A 17,061-nucleotide genomic window follows, 5' to 3' on the forward strand; every position below is an offset into this window, starting at 1 on the left:
AAATATGAAGGATTCTAGTGCAGCTCTGAGTATTGTGCTTAAAATTTTAAATATGTAGATTATAAATTGTAGACAATTTATGGCATTTTTCACTGCAAAGGGGCAAATATTTTATATCAGATGTTATGTTGACATTTTCTTTTGTTATTTTTCACTGTTATGACTCTTGAAAATCCATAACATTTTCTTTTCTCTCCACCTCCTTATTCCTTGACTGTCCTTTCATATATTTAGGAAGAAAGTCAATAAAGACTGTTATTAACAGTAAATATTTAATATTTACAACTTAAGAATTCTCCACTATATAGCATCCATTTAAGGACTTAAAAAAGGCTACATAAATTATGATGTGTTCAAGTAAACCTTTTAGTTATTGTACTTAAAACTCATCTTGTGCTCAAACACATACTGTACATGTGTGTTTATCCTTCGCTGTGCTGTTATATTATTCATAGGTAACAAAATGCAACCTGCCATTGGAGGCAGATGGTCTGGCATGTTCTCCTCTACCCTACTGCCTCTTTGGACGTAGTGCTGTCATGCACACACACAGTCATACAGACCTGGTGTTCCTTAGCATTCCAGTAAGCCCATAATAAGAATGAGAGTGACATTGTAAATTAACATAGCAGCATTGTGAAGATAGAGATGGGGCCTCAGCGTGTCTCTAATGAATTTGGTCTGTGGAGTCAGAAGATCTGTCTGCTATGTATGCAGGAGGTTTATACGCTGCAGCTCCATTTATTGGCTTAGCCTCAGTTCAGGTCCAGCTAAGTACCAGGTGATGATGTGATGGCTCTGCGGGTGTGACACAATTAGTTCTGAACTCCATAGCTCCCAGCAAGCATGCTCCCTGTGTGTTTCTTTATAGTCCAAAGGGGGCCAGGAGCCAAGAGGTGACACATAGCAGTGTTGTAAATAACTGATGGAAAAAGATAGCAGGGATCCATTGAGGAGAAGGAGGAATAGATGTTTGAATGAAAATTTTGCTCCAAAAGTTTCTGTACATCCCCTTTCAGCAGTCCAGAGTTACGAAGGGGGGAAGCCACTGACGGCTACAGTAGTCCAGTGTGGGTGCAAAGGAGTGGTAGCACAGAGATGGAGAGCAACCAGAAAGAAAGGCTTGACCATTTGCATTCTCCAGAAGACTGCGTTCCCCCAAAGTATGCCACCTGGGCTGTACAAAAAGAGGCGAAACAGAGGGCAGGGAAAAGTTAGCCAACATCTGCATCTTTATGGCTGAAAGAGAGCTCATTCACATAGGGGAGTTAGTCATGCAAGACAGCGGGGTGCAGAAAGGGGACATAGTCAGAGGAATGTTAGCACCTCCTTTACTCAAAAACCAGAGTAATTAAGGCAGCCTAAGGCATTTTCTTCTCTGGCAGAGCTTCCTTTGTTCTCCAGATCTTGGTAATCCAGCTATAGCTGGATTCACACAGACATTTGCCCTGCATGGAAAAAAATGCAGCTCTTTTGATTCATTTAAATGGGGCAAGTGCATTTATGATATGTGGACTGACACCATGGCAAGCACTGCCAAAATAACCCAGTGATGAGTGGAAAAGAGTTGGATCTGGTTCTGCTTTTTTCTGCAAAGCAATGTGATGTCATCTGTCAAGCACTGTACTCCTGGTGAATTACTTGAAAGCCATATTTCTGATGTTAACCTCAAGATTGTGACAACCAAAAATGAAACAGTTGCTGCCATGATAACTTTTCATTTTGTAAAATCTTGCCTGGAAATAATACAAACTGCTGTGCTGTTTTTGCAACTACAGTAAAACAATTTTAAGCTCATATATCCAGATTGTCTCACCAACACATGAAACAACACACCCCAACCAATGCAGCATTGTTTTAATGCAGTGTGAATTTAGCCCAAGTCTACCCTGAATCTGCTGGGACCACTCACCCACACAGGCCGACCCGTCATCGTTGGGCTCAAATCCCTGGTTGCATCTTCTCTTGGTGCGACACTTATAGCTGCCATAGGTGTTGGTGCAGACAGGGCGGTCAGGGGGGCACACAGAGGGGAACTGGGTACACTCATCTTTATCTGAGGGAAGGGGACGTGAGGGGAGGAAAGACCCTTTTTTGTCTTCTTTTTAAAGGACACAAGCATAGAGCATTCAACAGGTTGATAAATCTTTTTAACTTACCAGTGCAGCGGCCATTCTCATTCAACGCAAACCCATGACCGCACTGCAAGAAAGCCAGTCTTATCAGAGACAAGAATGTTTTCATACAAAACATTCACATTTTTTTTAAGTCACTATGTGACGATTGTTTTATGAGATTGCTTTCCACAGACAGGTGACGAATTAGAAGGTAAAACCTGACTGAGTGTGAACAGTGAATATGTGAAATAACAAATGCAAATGCTGCCTTACATGTTGATTTCTCCTTTAATTTGTCACCCATCTGTAACAGACTTTCTGTGCTATGATAATATTTGTCCTAACCACGTTTACACAGATTAGATTTCTGTTCAACACAACCCCTCAAGATTAGTAAAGCTGATAATGTACTTATGTCATTTGATACAGTGTTTCAGTGGTGCTCCTGTGATATTACCATGAGGAGCGACAAAGTGCAAATTTTAATTATAAAATTCTCTACATAGTCATTAAGCCATTTATAGAATCTTTTAGATGACAAGAAGCTGCTGTACCTCTATCTCCACAGTAGGGGTGACTTCCTCCTCGTCTTTTGGATAGTGGATCTCCAACACCGTGTTAATCTCTGAAGGTTCCAGAGGTCGGGCCACTGAAACGCCATCGGGCCAATACACCTCAACATTGGTGGCCACATCCTTACCTGATCAGACATACAGCACAGAGACAACACCAGAAAAATTAACATTCATACAGATCTATCATGAGTGGTTCTCATGGAGCGTCGTCCTTCCTTTCAGTGAGAGACAGAGCGCTGCCCTCTTCTTTTCTCTCCATTAACTCTTTTAATCAGGCATAGAGAAAGCCGCTCTACAGGGGCCTCTGCAGCACTTAATTAAAGTGGCATTTTTAATGTAAACAGATCTTCAGTTACCTCGCCAGACAGTGATCCACTCAGCAGGTGTGCTGCCTGAGAGCCAAAGAATAATTCACCTGTTCTGCTCCCACATGACAACCTCTCATTTAGTGGTGGTGAGTGTTTCTCACATGTCTACCAGTAGTGATGCATTTGTGAAGATCAGTTCTGCAGCCACAGTGCTGTGGAAAGTTTGTTCTTAGTGTGTTATGAGTAATCAGGCATTAAAGCTGAAAAACTCAGTTGAACTGTGCTTAGACAGTCCTGACACAGAACAGGCTCAGTTAGCAGCAGTGGGTGGGCTACCAGGCCTGGATGGCCAGCAGCAGACTGCCCCAGGGTGACATGAGGAGACGGGTTTCCTCACAACCCAGGCTTGCTTCCAGCTGCAGCACCTGGCCCCTATCTTTCCCAGCTCTGTCCTCCCACAGACATCTTAGTCTCCCATGGGTGTCTAATCAGGCTGGTGGTTTTAAAACAATGCTTTCCACACGAAGCTTTAATTTTCCTTTTCACAGCTACTTTATGCTCATTCTGTCTGTTTTTCTCTGCCTGTCCATCCTTTAGTAGAGAGTAGTGCTGAAACCATTTACTGCAGTGATACTTGATCAAAAACAAATAGTCAAAGGTTCACTCTGTACTTTCATTTGTGTTTAAACTGGGGCCAGATAAAAGATCACGACCTCTTAAAATACTGATAGACATCAGCATTTCACTATTATTTTAATCTTTCACAGACAAAACAACAGTAAACGGATAAGGTGCTAATACAGTTATTATTAGCAGAGAGCATGCTTGGTTAGCCAAGAAGTCACAGCTTTGATCACTGCAGCAAATGTGTATCCTTTTCAGATGAAACAGTGTCTTACCGAGGCCAAAGTGGGCGACAGGCTCCATCTCACACAGGTATCCTGAGCCGCCATCAATGATCCGTGTGTGTGGGCCAGTCTTTTTTGTGTACACCACCACTTTAGCTCCTCTGGCAAATGCACCAAACTTGGTCCGGGGAATCACTCTTAGCCATGAGTTAGTGGTGCCCTACGACACAGACAGAATGAGGAGAGGGTGGATTTCTGTTGAGATTACACTAACTAATATAAATGTCTCAATAAGTAGCTTTGAAGCTTCAAAATTGTGTTGCCGGCACTCACCTGGTTGACTTTGTACACAGAGAGTGGCTGAGCAGCACTTTCACCATGAGATACTAGCAGTTCCAGACGCCCATCACCATCAAAGTCTGTGGCTACCGCTCCTGGAGATTCATTACAGCAATGCTGCAGTTAAACACTAAGGAAACAGCCTATACTAAGATTACTATTCTCATGCAGTGACATGGGCCTAATGTTTCAACGGTCATGGAGCTAATTATGTGGAGCAAGTTTAAAGCAAATGGAGTGGTTAGCACTGTTGCCTCACAGCAAGAAGGTCGTGGGTTCACAACCCAGCCTTTCTGTGTGGAGTTTGCATGTTCTCCCTGTGCTTGTGTGGGTTTTCTCCAGGTACTCTGGTTTCCTCCCACAGTCCAAAAACATGTATGTCAGGTTGATTGGTGACTCTAAATTGCCCATAGGAGTGAGTGTGAGTGTGTGAGATTGTTTGTCTCTATGTGGCCCTGTGATGGACTGGTGACCTGTCCAGGGTGTACCCCTGCCTTTCACCCAAAGAGAGCTGGGATAGGCTCCAGCAGATCATTGTGACCCTGGTTAAGGAATAAGCGGGTATAGATATTGGATATAAAGCAAATGATCCCTAGTGGAGCTTTGGTGCCATCTAACGGCAAGATGTTAGAACAGCAGATATGAGGGACTGAACTGCTTCTCACTGATCATGCTGTTTGTTCCACCACACTCACCAGTTCCTCGTCCTTCAGGCTCTGCGGCCTCCCCAACATTCAGCTCCTCGATCTGGGGGTCTCCATGTTCTCTCCTGCTCACCCTGTCAAGGCAACATCACAAAAATCACCCAGCAAATTAATTAATTAATGCATAGCCACTATGAATATAGTATATTGCATTTATTTGCCAACTACAGATAATAGTTACTGTTCAGATAGTTACTGTATATGCAAACAAATCTTATAAGCTCGTAAAATATAAGAAATTGTTCTAAACTACTATTACTAGGTAAAATGACAAAATTTACTTTAAGTTCAGCTATTTAGCTTCTAAGCAGTGTACAAATGTCAAACAAATAATTTACAGCAAACTAGAATGTAGCTGCAATCAGATATAAGCATTTGTTAAAGCACAGCTATACAATCCTCCTATTGTGGCCCAGATGTGGAGGTTGGTGTATAAACAGACAATGAATGATAATATAGAAAAGCACAATTGTGATAACATGAGAAGTTGTAATTACTGAAATATATATATTAATGAACACTTACATGCTTTTTTTCGTTTGCTGCGTCCATTACAGTGTGTTATATAACTCGTGTTAAATGATTGTACACTGCCAATAAATGCCAAAAAGGTGGATTTAAAATACATTAACCCTGATCAGACACTTTCTTTGGAAAACATCATGCACATTACCAGCTACAGTGGAGCTTAATGACAAAGCATTTCTACATCCAACTTTCCTTAAGTTATAATTTGATTTCACTGTGCACTAATATGCTGATCCTGGCTGTTAAACCTCTCAGCTCAGCTAAATATTGATTAGCTGTATTGAATTAATTAGCTTGGGAACAATAGTTTGAGTCTTTTTTTTTTTTTCACTGCCAGGGAGCATTAAATTCGCTGATTCATCTTCACACGAGACAATAGAAGAGCCACGGGCTGAGGAGCACTGACCCCTGTCAGACTATCATCGTGTCCATAAAGACCAAAAATGTCCTACAGTGACCTGATGTGCAGGAATATTCAGATCCAACAAATCTCTGGGGCTTACACTGATTATTGATAATCAGTTTGAATTGACCCACCAGCTCATGGCGACATTCATCATGACTTCTGAATCATGTTTAGAAAAATAAGCCAGATCAGATTTTTATTCAGACAGGATGGGTTTATTCTACTATTAAGTCCTCACAATTGATATGTATCATATTTTGCATTTTAAAAGCTGAGTTCATTAATATTATCTGCCAAACCGTGAGCCAAAAAGAGACCTAAACTGTCTTAATGAAAAACTCATTCATGTGTGGAGAAGGAGGCGGGATGCCAGACTAGATAAGTATCCTTAGCTGGGAATTTTAAATTCTTCTCAGCTCTCAAGACCAGTTTCAGAATATTAAATTAAGACAAAGACGAGTCCATTAAGGTCATCATCAAAGTACTATCAAAACTTACTGTTACACTTGTGCATCATGTTGTGTATGTTTGTGTCCTTGTGTGGATCCCGTGTTATTTCTGAGTACCTAAAGAGCCTGTTGGCCGAGCGACCCCTGTAGGCGATGTTGTTAAAGAAGACCTCCAACTCATTGTCATTGTCAAAGTCTGCAACAATAACGGTGCGAACCGGGGATGGCATGGAAAACTTCTGAGATGCTATGTCCTTAGAAAAAAAAAAAAAAAAGCAAACATATAGAGCAGTATAGAGCAGTCCTTCACTCCCTTCATCAGCCTTTTTACAGTAAAACCTTTAAGCAAATTAAATTAAATTCAGCAGCAGGGATTGAAGGACAATCTGATGAGAGTCTTTATCTGCATGGCAGGAGTAGTAATTCACAAAAATCTGTTTCTGATGACATGCTTATCACAGATTTTGGCATGGGGATGTATGTGTAGTACATAAACTGCTTAGGTTTCTCATACAGTCCATTTTATTTGCTTGTTAAATGTATGTTGTTCCTCTTTCATTATTTGTTACTGTCTAAGAGCTGGGTTTATGGTTACTTAGTAGTAATCAATAAGCATAAAGCATATTCTAAAACTCTCTGTGAACTGTTTTCATCAAGGGTAATACATTGCTGCAGAAAGATACAGGTCATATTATCAAAGTAACAACAAAAATGAGTTTTGAGGATTTTTTTCTTAAAGCTTTCTGCAACCTGTTCTTATTATAGGTCACACTCTATATAAATTGCAGACAGGTGGTGGGGAGCAGAGCCAGAGGGGGAAAGTTTTCCAAAACCTGGAACATAAGGTCGCAAGTTCAATTTCCACAGCAGACATGTCTATCAATGATCAATATCCAATTCTTTCGTCAGACATCGACCTGTCATCTGCTCACGCACTCACCGTATGTCATTCTGGATAACAGTTTCATCTTAAGCCTAAAGATAAGAACAAAAGCCGTTTTTTACATTTCTCTGGCATCAGAAAAGTAGACTGCAGCTCTCCTCAAAAAAAAAAAAAGTCTTAGCAGAGAAGTTTTTGCACAAGAAAGTAACGGATATCTTCCCGCTTCAGTGGCACGGTGATAAGTCGAGGAAGAGTTATAGAGCAGTCCTTCACTCCCTTCAGTATTTACTCCCTGTTTTAATTATAAGGCTCATAAAGCTCCAGGGGGGCGGCCTGCCCACAGTGACCTTCTGCTTCTCAGGTGAAGGAGAGGCGATGGCCAACTGAGGCCATTAGGGAGGGAGAGCAGGACCATTCAACATTTACTATATTACTATTGGATAAATAGATGTGCCATAAGGAAGAAAGGTAACTAATACCAAAACAAATGTGGAGTGCAAATATTTGAGATTTAATAATATTAATAATCAATATTTAAATTTTTGTTTTTTGGAGGGGGGGGGCTGTATTTTAAATGTATTGGATATGTGTTTTAGGCAAAATGTAATTAATAATTAAAAAATAATAACCTATTATTATATTCAAATATTCTAAACACTACCTCATAATTTTTTTTAATAAAAGGACTCCAGCTGTCAGCTCTCAATAATCAAGTTTTCCATCTCTCTAAATTCATATTAGTTATTTATGAGTCTTTGCATGTGTGTTTGTGTGGTAAACCTATTGCAAGGAAGACCAATAGATTTTAATTAAAGCACAAACAGGCCTAATCTGCACTTTCCACCACCCTGGCAAGCTGCTGTTTCAGCCCAATTTAATTAGCGGTTTACTGGAGTGATACAACAGCTTCATTATGCATGCCAAAGGTCAACACAGCTAGTAGGAGTGTCAGCTTGTGTCGGGGGAAAGGGGTCTTAAATGTGTTGTTGGCTTGTGATTTAACAATCTTGGTTTTAAAAAAAAAATCATCAGCTAGTTAATTCAATTTGTCTTCTGTGTGTGTGTGTGTGTGTGTGTGTGTGTGTGTGTGCGCGCACACGCACACGTGTCACACTGATGGAATTGTCTCTGGGCTAAGCATCACACATTAACCCCTTATTTGACCCCTATAAAGATGTCTCCCGTGACGTTTATCTCTTTGGTAAAAGATGTGGGTGCAGCTGCTGACAGATAGATCACTGAGCAGAAAACTTCCGCAGATTTACGCGCAGCAGAGGCCATCTCTGTGTCTGCCGCTCTTAACTATACAAAACATGCAAGCTGCTGGCCGTCACACAGGAGTTGTCTGTGGAGTCGCTGATTGAGTAAATCACCTCCCTCTGCCTTTAAATCCCACTCAATCCCAGTGAGCCTGTACTGACTACTGCTAATTCACTAGCCATCCATTAGCACTGATAACGCTGTGATTCAGAGTTAATGGGTGAGATTTGTTGTTTTTCTGTCTGTTCATTAGACATTAATTCTGCTTAGAGGGAGAAGAACAGACACCTCACTCTTACGCTGTGATACAGATGGGAATCATTAAATACAGATTACACACAGATTATCAGATTATGAGTAAATTCAGGTTTATTTTAGTCTACATACTGGGACGATTCAGTGTAATATTTAGAGGGATCTATTAGCAGAAATGGAAAATAGTGTTCATAAATATGTTGTCATTAGTGGGTAATGATCGTTGCATTTTTTTAATCTTAGAATGAGCCTTTTAAATCTACATAGTGAGCGGGTCTCTTTGCACAAATGCAGCCATGTTGTCCTTGTTTCTACAGTAGCCCAGAATGGACAAACCAAACACTCGCATTACACAGGGAATCGCGGGGGGTGAGATCATGTTCTGCAATCTCAGCAGTAGATCACACATCGCACCTTTAAAGCCAATAAAATGATACAAGATGTGTTTGTGCTGCTCTAGGGATTTGTGTGCATAAAACACAACACACATTTGAACCCACCTTAAACTTCTGTTTGCGGTTATTCAGCTGCATGTACAGGCGGTGAGGTCCATTCCAGTTCCCATAGACAATGTCTGTCTTGCCGTCACGGTTGAAGTCTGCCAGAGCAACCCCTCTGCCATGCTGCATGGGGTCTTCCACACCTACAGTTTTATGTTAATATGTTCTACTAGACAGTAATGCTTACTATGTGTACTGCACTAGAGTCACATGACATGTTGAGAATTAGCTGATCTGTAAGGCTGTGATCTGTTAAACTGTACATGGTCTTCTCACCAGCCTGGTGTGCCACATCAATGAAGGTTCCATCTCCATTGTTCCTGAAGAGGAAATTGGGTCCATACTCGTTGTCGCAAAACACATCAGACAGGGTTTGACTGACAATGGGCCCCACCACAACACCTCGACCACCTGCAAAGACAAAGACAGGGAGGTAAGAGAAAATTAGACTGTTAAAAAACAGGTTAGCAGGATAGGTGCAATAACAGTGCGGCCAGAGGGAGAGAGATCTGCTCCATAACAAATGTGAACTGTGAGAGATCATTACTGTCTTTCCAGACCATTTCCTTTGAGCAGGGCAGGGCTTATTGCTGACACAGCCACTGACTATGATGAGCTGCACACACAAACACACAGATAAACACACCTAGACACAAACACAAACAAATACAAAAATGCAAAGCCATAACACATGCTGAAAATATTTTTTGCATTAACCAAAAGCTAACAGTCATTTTCTTCCAGTGCAAAGCTCTTTGTGACTGTTCAGTGCACTCTCAATATCAACAATGGCACTATCAATATCAAGTGACATTCTATAGAGTGAAGTGTTTCAGTTTAGTGTCTCATCTCAGACCAGCACTTCAACTTCCTAATTAGGGAGTTGAAGTGGCTTTGATTGCACTTCCAGTATGCAGAGTCAGTTCTGTGAGTCAGGTCTTGCTCCTGATTTACTGGCCTGCTCCATCAGCCCAGACAAATATCACTCGCCCCGCGGCGGCCATAAACTATATGTCTCTCCAGAGATATGTAGCCATTAGATATACAACTTTACTGACTGCCCCTCTGTTCTGATTAACGGCAGTTTGATGACGAAGCAATCCACCGTACATCATTCACACCAGTTTTAAAAAGCTCATTCTGCCCACCTGGTGGCTCAGATGACGTCCTGCATGTAAAAGGATGATGAAGATTGATTCTGTCATGCTCAAGTACAAAGTCGTCTCCCATTTCCAAAACTTTCTCGGACATCGGCGTCAAGGACTTTTCAGTAGTTGCAATAAAGTATCAGAGGCAGGATTTATTCATATGATGTCTATGCTATCAAAGATACAATGATGGTGATATTGTTCATTTTGGCATTTATTGTTTGCCTTGTCTGTACCAAAGCAGGCATCGATCATAGGGTTAAGTTGATCCAAGACAGGGAAGTAAATTGTTTGCATTTAAAGACATAATACTCTATACACATTTAAAGAATATAGTAAATTATACGTGAGATTAAAAAAATGTAGCAATGTATGGTATTACAGCAAATATGTTTATTATACTTAACAAAATAACTTAATAAATTCGGTTAGCGCTAACTTTCAGAAGGGTGTACTGTATTTTTGCCTCTAAGAAAGGAGGACTTAAGTGAATTTATTCTTATAGCATATTTGACACTTTTGCTTTGATTAAATAACTGGCAGCACACACCAGCAGGAAGTATAGAGAGCAGGACACACTGCTTTTGCTTTTTGTGTGATTTGTTGACCTAAATTATCTGTCAAGGAAAGCTGTTTATCATTGATTTTACCAGACGTTTTGACAGTGATGCCTACTTGATTTGTTTCGTACATTCACATTCCCAAACCAGAAAATCAATGAGAAGGTCAGGAGCGATTTTTAAGGCAAACCTGTGAGCACTAACACCAGCAACTTCCATTTAACTTCCACAGAAAACGTATTTTATGAATTCCTGGTTAGACATTGAGGTAGGTACTTCACACCTTCTGAACCACATATGGTTGTGATAGATGTCGTCTCTAGGCCGTTGAGCCGGTCTGATGTATATGTGCATCGCCCTTCCCGGTCGCTTCTCTGTGACTTTGACTGGAGTAAATAGCTGACGGGGCCAAAAGAGCCCTCTAACACTTGTTAATAACTCTTGATCCCTCTCCAGCCACCTCCTTTTTTGGTTCACGCATACACTCGTGAGTTCTTTTTCTTTCGTTTTCTTGTTTTTCTCACCTGCCTCCTCTCCTCATCTATCACCCTCTCTGTACTAAAGTGTATATTTCTGACTCTGTCGGTAGAACAAGCACCTGCTCCTATGAATGTATAAATCAGACGAAGGGCCAGTGGCGTTGGATGATTTTAAAGCAATAGTCCACGTTACACACATACATTTCTTCATACATACCAGTGAACTTGTTGACTCCGGCCTGCTCTGCCACGTTGGAGAGAGCAATGACGCCCTGTGAAAGGTCACTCGCTGCCTCGTCCATTTCTATGAGTGCATGAGGACCCACGTTGCCACTGGCGTAGTTAGCTATGTAGATTGCATAACGGCCTGTACCCTGGGGGAGGAAATCAAATATGTCTTTTAGTTAAAGTCATATATTTTTTGCACATGATTGGTTGATTTCATAAATTAGCTATACCAGAAGTAATAAATATGATGTCATGCTTTAAGAAGCAGACAATCACTTGTAGCAACATGCGACTGAAATGAAGTCTGCAATGTATATTCTTTATCCTGATGCTCCTGTTTGCTTTGCAAGTTATTAAACTTGTTTTCTACATGAAGTTTATCATGGTGGTTTGAGCTGGGCGGCACGCCGGCAGTTTTGAGCGTGTAGCATACACACATTGGCATTTCATTTAGTTATATAGCTTAAAGCAGAACTATAATAAACCACAATTCACCAAAATCATTACACTGTTTGTTGTAATGAAGGAATGTCTCACACAATGCAATGGTTTCTAATAGTTTTTGGGCAAACAGTGGAGCAGCACCTACAGTATGTCAGGTTTTGGCTGTGCAGACACTTGTTGGTAGGTTAGTCATTGCTGGTTTTTGGTCTTTTAATGAGATTATGAAAATTATATAAAATCACCAGACATATCCTCTAACAATCTTTTTTTAAATAATTTACTATTTCTGAATATAATGTATGTATTTCACCTGTTCCCAATCAAACTTTTTCTTTTCCCCTTTGTTTCCCTTTACCCACTTTCCTCCCCTTTCCTCCCTCTTTCTCAGCTCCTTGTGCTGCCTCCCTTTGGAGATTAATTTCACACTCCATTATCAGTCAGAGTCCCTGCAGACACAAACTCACAGACGGAACCACATTAATAGACTACACACTCGAGTCCAATGAGTTTTCCCACCAGGCCTAACATATTTCAATCACTACAAACACATGCATATATGCAAACACGCACACATACAGTACAGCACTCACCAATTCACTTTGTGTTACCCCTTACTATGTTTGACAACACAAGAAACAAAAATCAGTCTGGTTGCTTTAAATGCCACCGAGCGCCACGTTGAGGCCTGCTGAAGTGGGAAGAGTTGGCTGCACTTACACACATACACGTGCGCGCACACACACACTCACACTCAGAAGCTGACAACACTGAAAGAGCTGAAGGCCACTGGCAGTTACTTAACAAATTTAAAAGTCACCGATTTTTCAATAAGTCTTAACCCAAGGCTAATTTGTGTCACTGGAATTGGCATTATGAATGGTGTGACATGTATGCCTGCAGAGTGACTGTTGTTGCAGGAAAAATTTCTATTGTGTGTATATCGAATGTATTTAAATGATTTTGGCTTTTAAAATCGACTTATATTCAGAAGCTCCATCCCACCAGCCAGTGCAAAGTGAACCGATCCATCAGTTCAATGTGAGAGCCCTCAATACTGTCACCTTCATCAGTTTGTATAAGACTAATGATGGAACGCCACTCTCAAGGAGACTGGGAGAGGCGAAACGGCTGAATGACTAATTATCCCTCCTCTTCCTGAACGATAACACTTTATTTATGAGTAAATAAGACCGAACACATTAGCTACCTAGTTAACTATACAACATACTCAGTGTTTGTTTTTGTGAATCTGTTCAAAGATAGGAAAATGTATTCTCTCGCTTTATGCTTTATGCTTAACTAGCATGGAAGAACACACATCACTGTTTTAGCTTCCTCTAAAAGCATTATGCCATTAAAAGTAGATATCGCTCCAATCAGTTTGGCAGCTGCACAACCTATCAGTGCTCAGTGAGCTGGGACTGTGGTTAAAAGAAAAATCTATTGTAATCCTTACTGTCCTCTTCCCACTATTACCTTCTTTATCCCGTCCCCTGACTGGGAGTGAAAACTGTATGCATGTGTGTGAGATAAGAGACAAAGGAAGAGCATGAGCGTGTCAGTCGCAGGGGGGAAAAAAGCATCGTGAAGAAGGAGAAGGGAAGAAAACAATAGAAGAAAGAGAAAATGCTAGGGGTAGAAAGCAGTAGTGTGCAGTCATCATTCCCTGAACACCCCCCCCCCCCCCCAAACCCACCCCCATATGATGTTCTATAAAACAAACGAGCCCTGGCTTCTGTAATTACACCGGTGCGATGGACAGAAGAGAGAAAATGGCACACCATTCCCCCAAATGAACTGTCATAGCACATGCTGAGAAGGGCGGCGTAGGCAGGGCATGAGTTATCACTGGTAAACAAACAGAAGCACCCATGCATGTATGCAGAAGATACACTGGGGAGTTTGTGTCTGTGTCTGTGTGTGTGTGTGTGTGTGTGCATGTGTGTGTGTGTGTGTGTGCGTGTGTGTGTGTGTGTGTGTGTGTGTGTAGTACCTTTCTGTCCACACAGGCCACTGAGCGCCCAGCCATACGGTTGGCTACGTCTCTGTGTTCATTAATGTCATCGTTCAGCAAATCTTCAAAGCGTCCATTACGGAACTTAAACAGCTTGTCAGAGTATGTTGCCCGACCTTGATGCGAAGAGATGTAGAGTTTAGGAGAGGCAAAGATTGTGTCACAGTAAACAGGTATTACGCAATACAAAAACCGTGGGTTACTGCAAACGGGAGGGTAGGATGCTGTGGCTAAAAGTGACAATGTGAAAAAGGAGTTTTTGTGAAAATGATAGAGGTGAGCTGATGCACTTTTGGCAGTGTGTGCTCTACAGCCCTCAGATTGATTAATAGCAGCACAAAGCTTATTTGTTATCTGAGGAAGACTCAGATGAGATAAGCTTAATATCTGCATACTGATTCTCCTGCTTTGGCTCAGTACAAGCAAAGAGTTATAACCCCTGTGAGCGTCGGTGTGCTTATGTGCATTCATATTTTCACAAAAGTGTCTCAGCATGTACTGTACCAGAGAAGGCGTTATTGGTGTTAAGGACATAAAGCTCCTCCCGACCGTCTCCATCGATGTCACACGCTGTCACTCCGATGGCGTTGCCTTGACGGTCCCTCAGGGCGTAGAAAGGGGAGCTACGGTTGTCAACAGCAATGTTGACTAGTCTCTTCATGTGCTTGTCGTACTTCAGCACCAGGTTCGGGCCGTTGTAGCTTTGAACAGTCACAATATAAAGCTTCATTACATCAGACTGTCAGCAGGAAAGTTTGAAGCCATTTAGGTTCCACAAGTGATTATTAATTAATGATGCAGCCTAAAGATCCAGAGAACAGTGTTTATGATGCTCCTCATATGACATTACCTTTTGAGTGAGACAGACACCAACAAGAAAAACATGGACAAAACAGAAAAATACACAAAATGTCTTAAATAAACAAAAGTTTTTGGATTTTGGCAAAAAAAAAAAAAATCTTATGTTTATTGATTGACATATTATTCTTTTAGGTTGGCTGAGAAAATGGGTTTTCAGGTCCTTAAAAATTACCAGTCTGCATGTTTTATAATCAGGTTTTTATATTTTTGGCATCGCTGGAATTCACTATTAATGATAGTTTCTTCAGGGTACCAATCAACAGGTGTACCACTCAATCATCCTATTACCGCACCAAGGGTGTGTGAAATATCAGTTTGCAGTCAAAAACAAATTTTGCTTAAATATTCAGGTTCCAAAGTCACAAAGGCTTTTGAAACGCAGCTCTGACAGACATTTGTGACATACTGTCATGCGTTAATATAATACATTTGGAACAGAAAAGAAGCCATATTGAGGAAAAATCAAATCTATAAACAGTCTTCTCCGTACAATATGAGTGAACTGAAAAAAACATGGTATCATAATGACTTTCATGTGACTTCTGCCACCTTCAGATACACTATAATGATAGTGTATTATAGGAATATTAAAAAAATGGATCAAGGTCAGCAATGTCAGTGTAATATAAATGCCATCCTAAGGGTCTTCTAATCCCTAATGAAATAAATCCTCTCTGGGGTTTTGCGATGCCCTCCTGTCCAGAATACCTGCTGAATAGGATGTCTTGGCTAAATGACAGTTATTAAGCCAGGGTCATTTTGGTCCATTTATATTCTGTTTAGCATCGAGAAATTCATTGCTGCTTTACTAGATAGAGGTAGGCTTGCCAAACTGTTCCCCTCAGTGGCGCTCTGTCCAGTCACATTCATTTTCATCAGCTCAGTGAGCCTTAGGGCACCCTTACATTTCTCATCTTATAGTATTTTGCCTTTGTCTTCAACCTTTAGCTTGGAATATGACGGTGCAGAATAAGACATCACTTGGCGATTATTTTTTGCTCAAACATTTGCTAAATTGCATTTAATGAAAGGGACGGCATTTGTAAAGCTAGAATGAGTTTATCTTTCAGGCTTTTTACACACCCTCCTCCCCATGTCTCACCCAGCTACAAAGATCTCCAGGTCTCCATCCCCATCCACATCGGTGACGGCCACGCCGTAGTTGAGCTGGGTGGGGTTGTTGTCGTAGTCTGGAGGAAGGACTGTCTTGGTTATAGCTGAGAACATGGGCTCTGATCGCTGAGCAGACGAGAGGGCAGGCAGGAACAAAACCAGACACAACAACATCCTCACCTGAAAGGAAAAACACAGAAACAGCTGAATATTTTGGAAGGCTAATATCATGTTGTACATCTACATCTGAAAAAACCTACCACCGCACAAATACTTTGCACATGTGCTGAGCAAATGTGCAGTGATAATGTCCTAAAAAGCCAAGCAAAACTATTTTACATCCATAGAAAAACACACAGCATATACACACTACAGCGCAGTTACAGCCCAGCTGATTCACAATGTTCAACTGAGCTACAACACACGTTTGTCCTGGCTGTTCAGGCAAATGTTAATCAAATAAAAACCATAAGTCATACACTTCCAAACTGCGATACATGCCCTTGTTGCTACAGTAATTCTCCAAATCCACCATGAAGCTGCTTTATTCGGGCATAAAGATGAAGATATACCACCGCAATAAGCAGTAATCTGCCGGGTTAGTTCTCAACAACCTATCACATGTCGACACTTTGAGGAATTACAGGACAGAAAATCCATACATGGAGCAGGACGTTAGCCAGCGGCCAAGAGAGCATAAGGAAACCAATATGATCTGATATAACAGAGCTGAGGAGATTCTTCCTTAGGGAGAGTGACCAACTCTAAATTGGGAAAGTTTTTTTTTTTTTTTTTTTGGATAATAGAGCTATATTAAGCATGAATGTTCTCCTAGTGGCCAGCAGATGAACATAGAGGTATTGATCCAATCGAGCTGAGAAGTACAGGCAGATAGAGCTTGGCCTTCTGCTGCTCAAATTGAACAGAGAGGGGAGAAACATGACTGTGGGGAGAAGGAAAGAGGAAGGTCACCTCCTTAAGGCTAAAATAAAACACCCATCATCTACAGCACAGCAAAAATTTACACACACACAACACACTC

General features: G+C 41.1%; 2 protein-coding genes across 3 annotated transcripts in view; one reads left to right on the forward strand and one right to left on the reverse strand.

Annotated features, from left to right (window-relative positions):
* Positions 1–17,061, forward strand: part of golga7bb (golgin A7 family, member Bb) — a 75,116-nt gene that overhangs the window by 23,559 nt on the left and 34,496 nt on the right. Inside the window, exon 6 of one of the 2 annotated variants that reach the window (XR_003295839.1) lies at positions 9,452–9,585. The exons of the other annotated variant lie outside the window; for it this stretch is intronic. The gene's annotated coding sequence lies outside the window, so the exon portion shown is untranslated. Of the gene's footprint in view, positions 1–9,451; positions 9,586–17,061 lie in introns of those variants that run through there. 2 annotated transcript variants of the gene reach the window in all.
* The window catches only part of crtac1b (cartilage acidic protein 1b), a 17,237-nt gene continuing 1,231 nt past the window's right edge, over positions 1,056–17,061 (reverse strand). Inside the window, 14 exon segments of the mRNA XM_026309278.1 lie at positions 1,056–1,177; positions 1,913–2,056; positions 2,160–2,202; positions 2,672–2,817; positions 3,900–4,068; positions 4,182–4,282; positions 4,883–4,965; positions 6,392–6,528; positions 9,173–9,315; positions 9,449–9,583; positions 11,577–11,733; positions 14,025–14,161; positions 14,550–14,746; positions 16,009–16,199. Of these exon segments, the coding sequence (XP_026165063.1) occupies positions 1,056–1,177; positions 1,913–2,056; positions 2,160–2,202; positions 2,672–2,817; positions 3,900–4,068; positions 4,182–4,282; positions 4,883–4,965; positions 6,392–6,528; positions 9,173–9,315; positions 9,449–9,583; positions 11,577–11,733; positions 14,025–14,161; positions 14,550–14,746; positions 16,009–16,199 (1,905 nt within the window).

This window comes from Mastacembelus armatus, chromosome 15, assembly GCF_900324485.2.
Source record: "Mastacembelus armatus chromosome 15, fMasArm1.2, whole genome shotgun sequence".
Taxonomy (NCBI): Eukaryota; Metazoa; Chordata; class Actinopteri; order Synbranchiformes; family Mastacembelidae; genus Mastacembelus; species Mastacembelus armatus.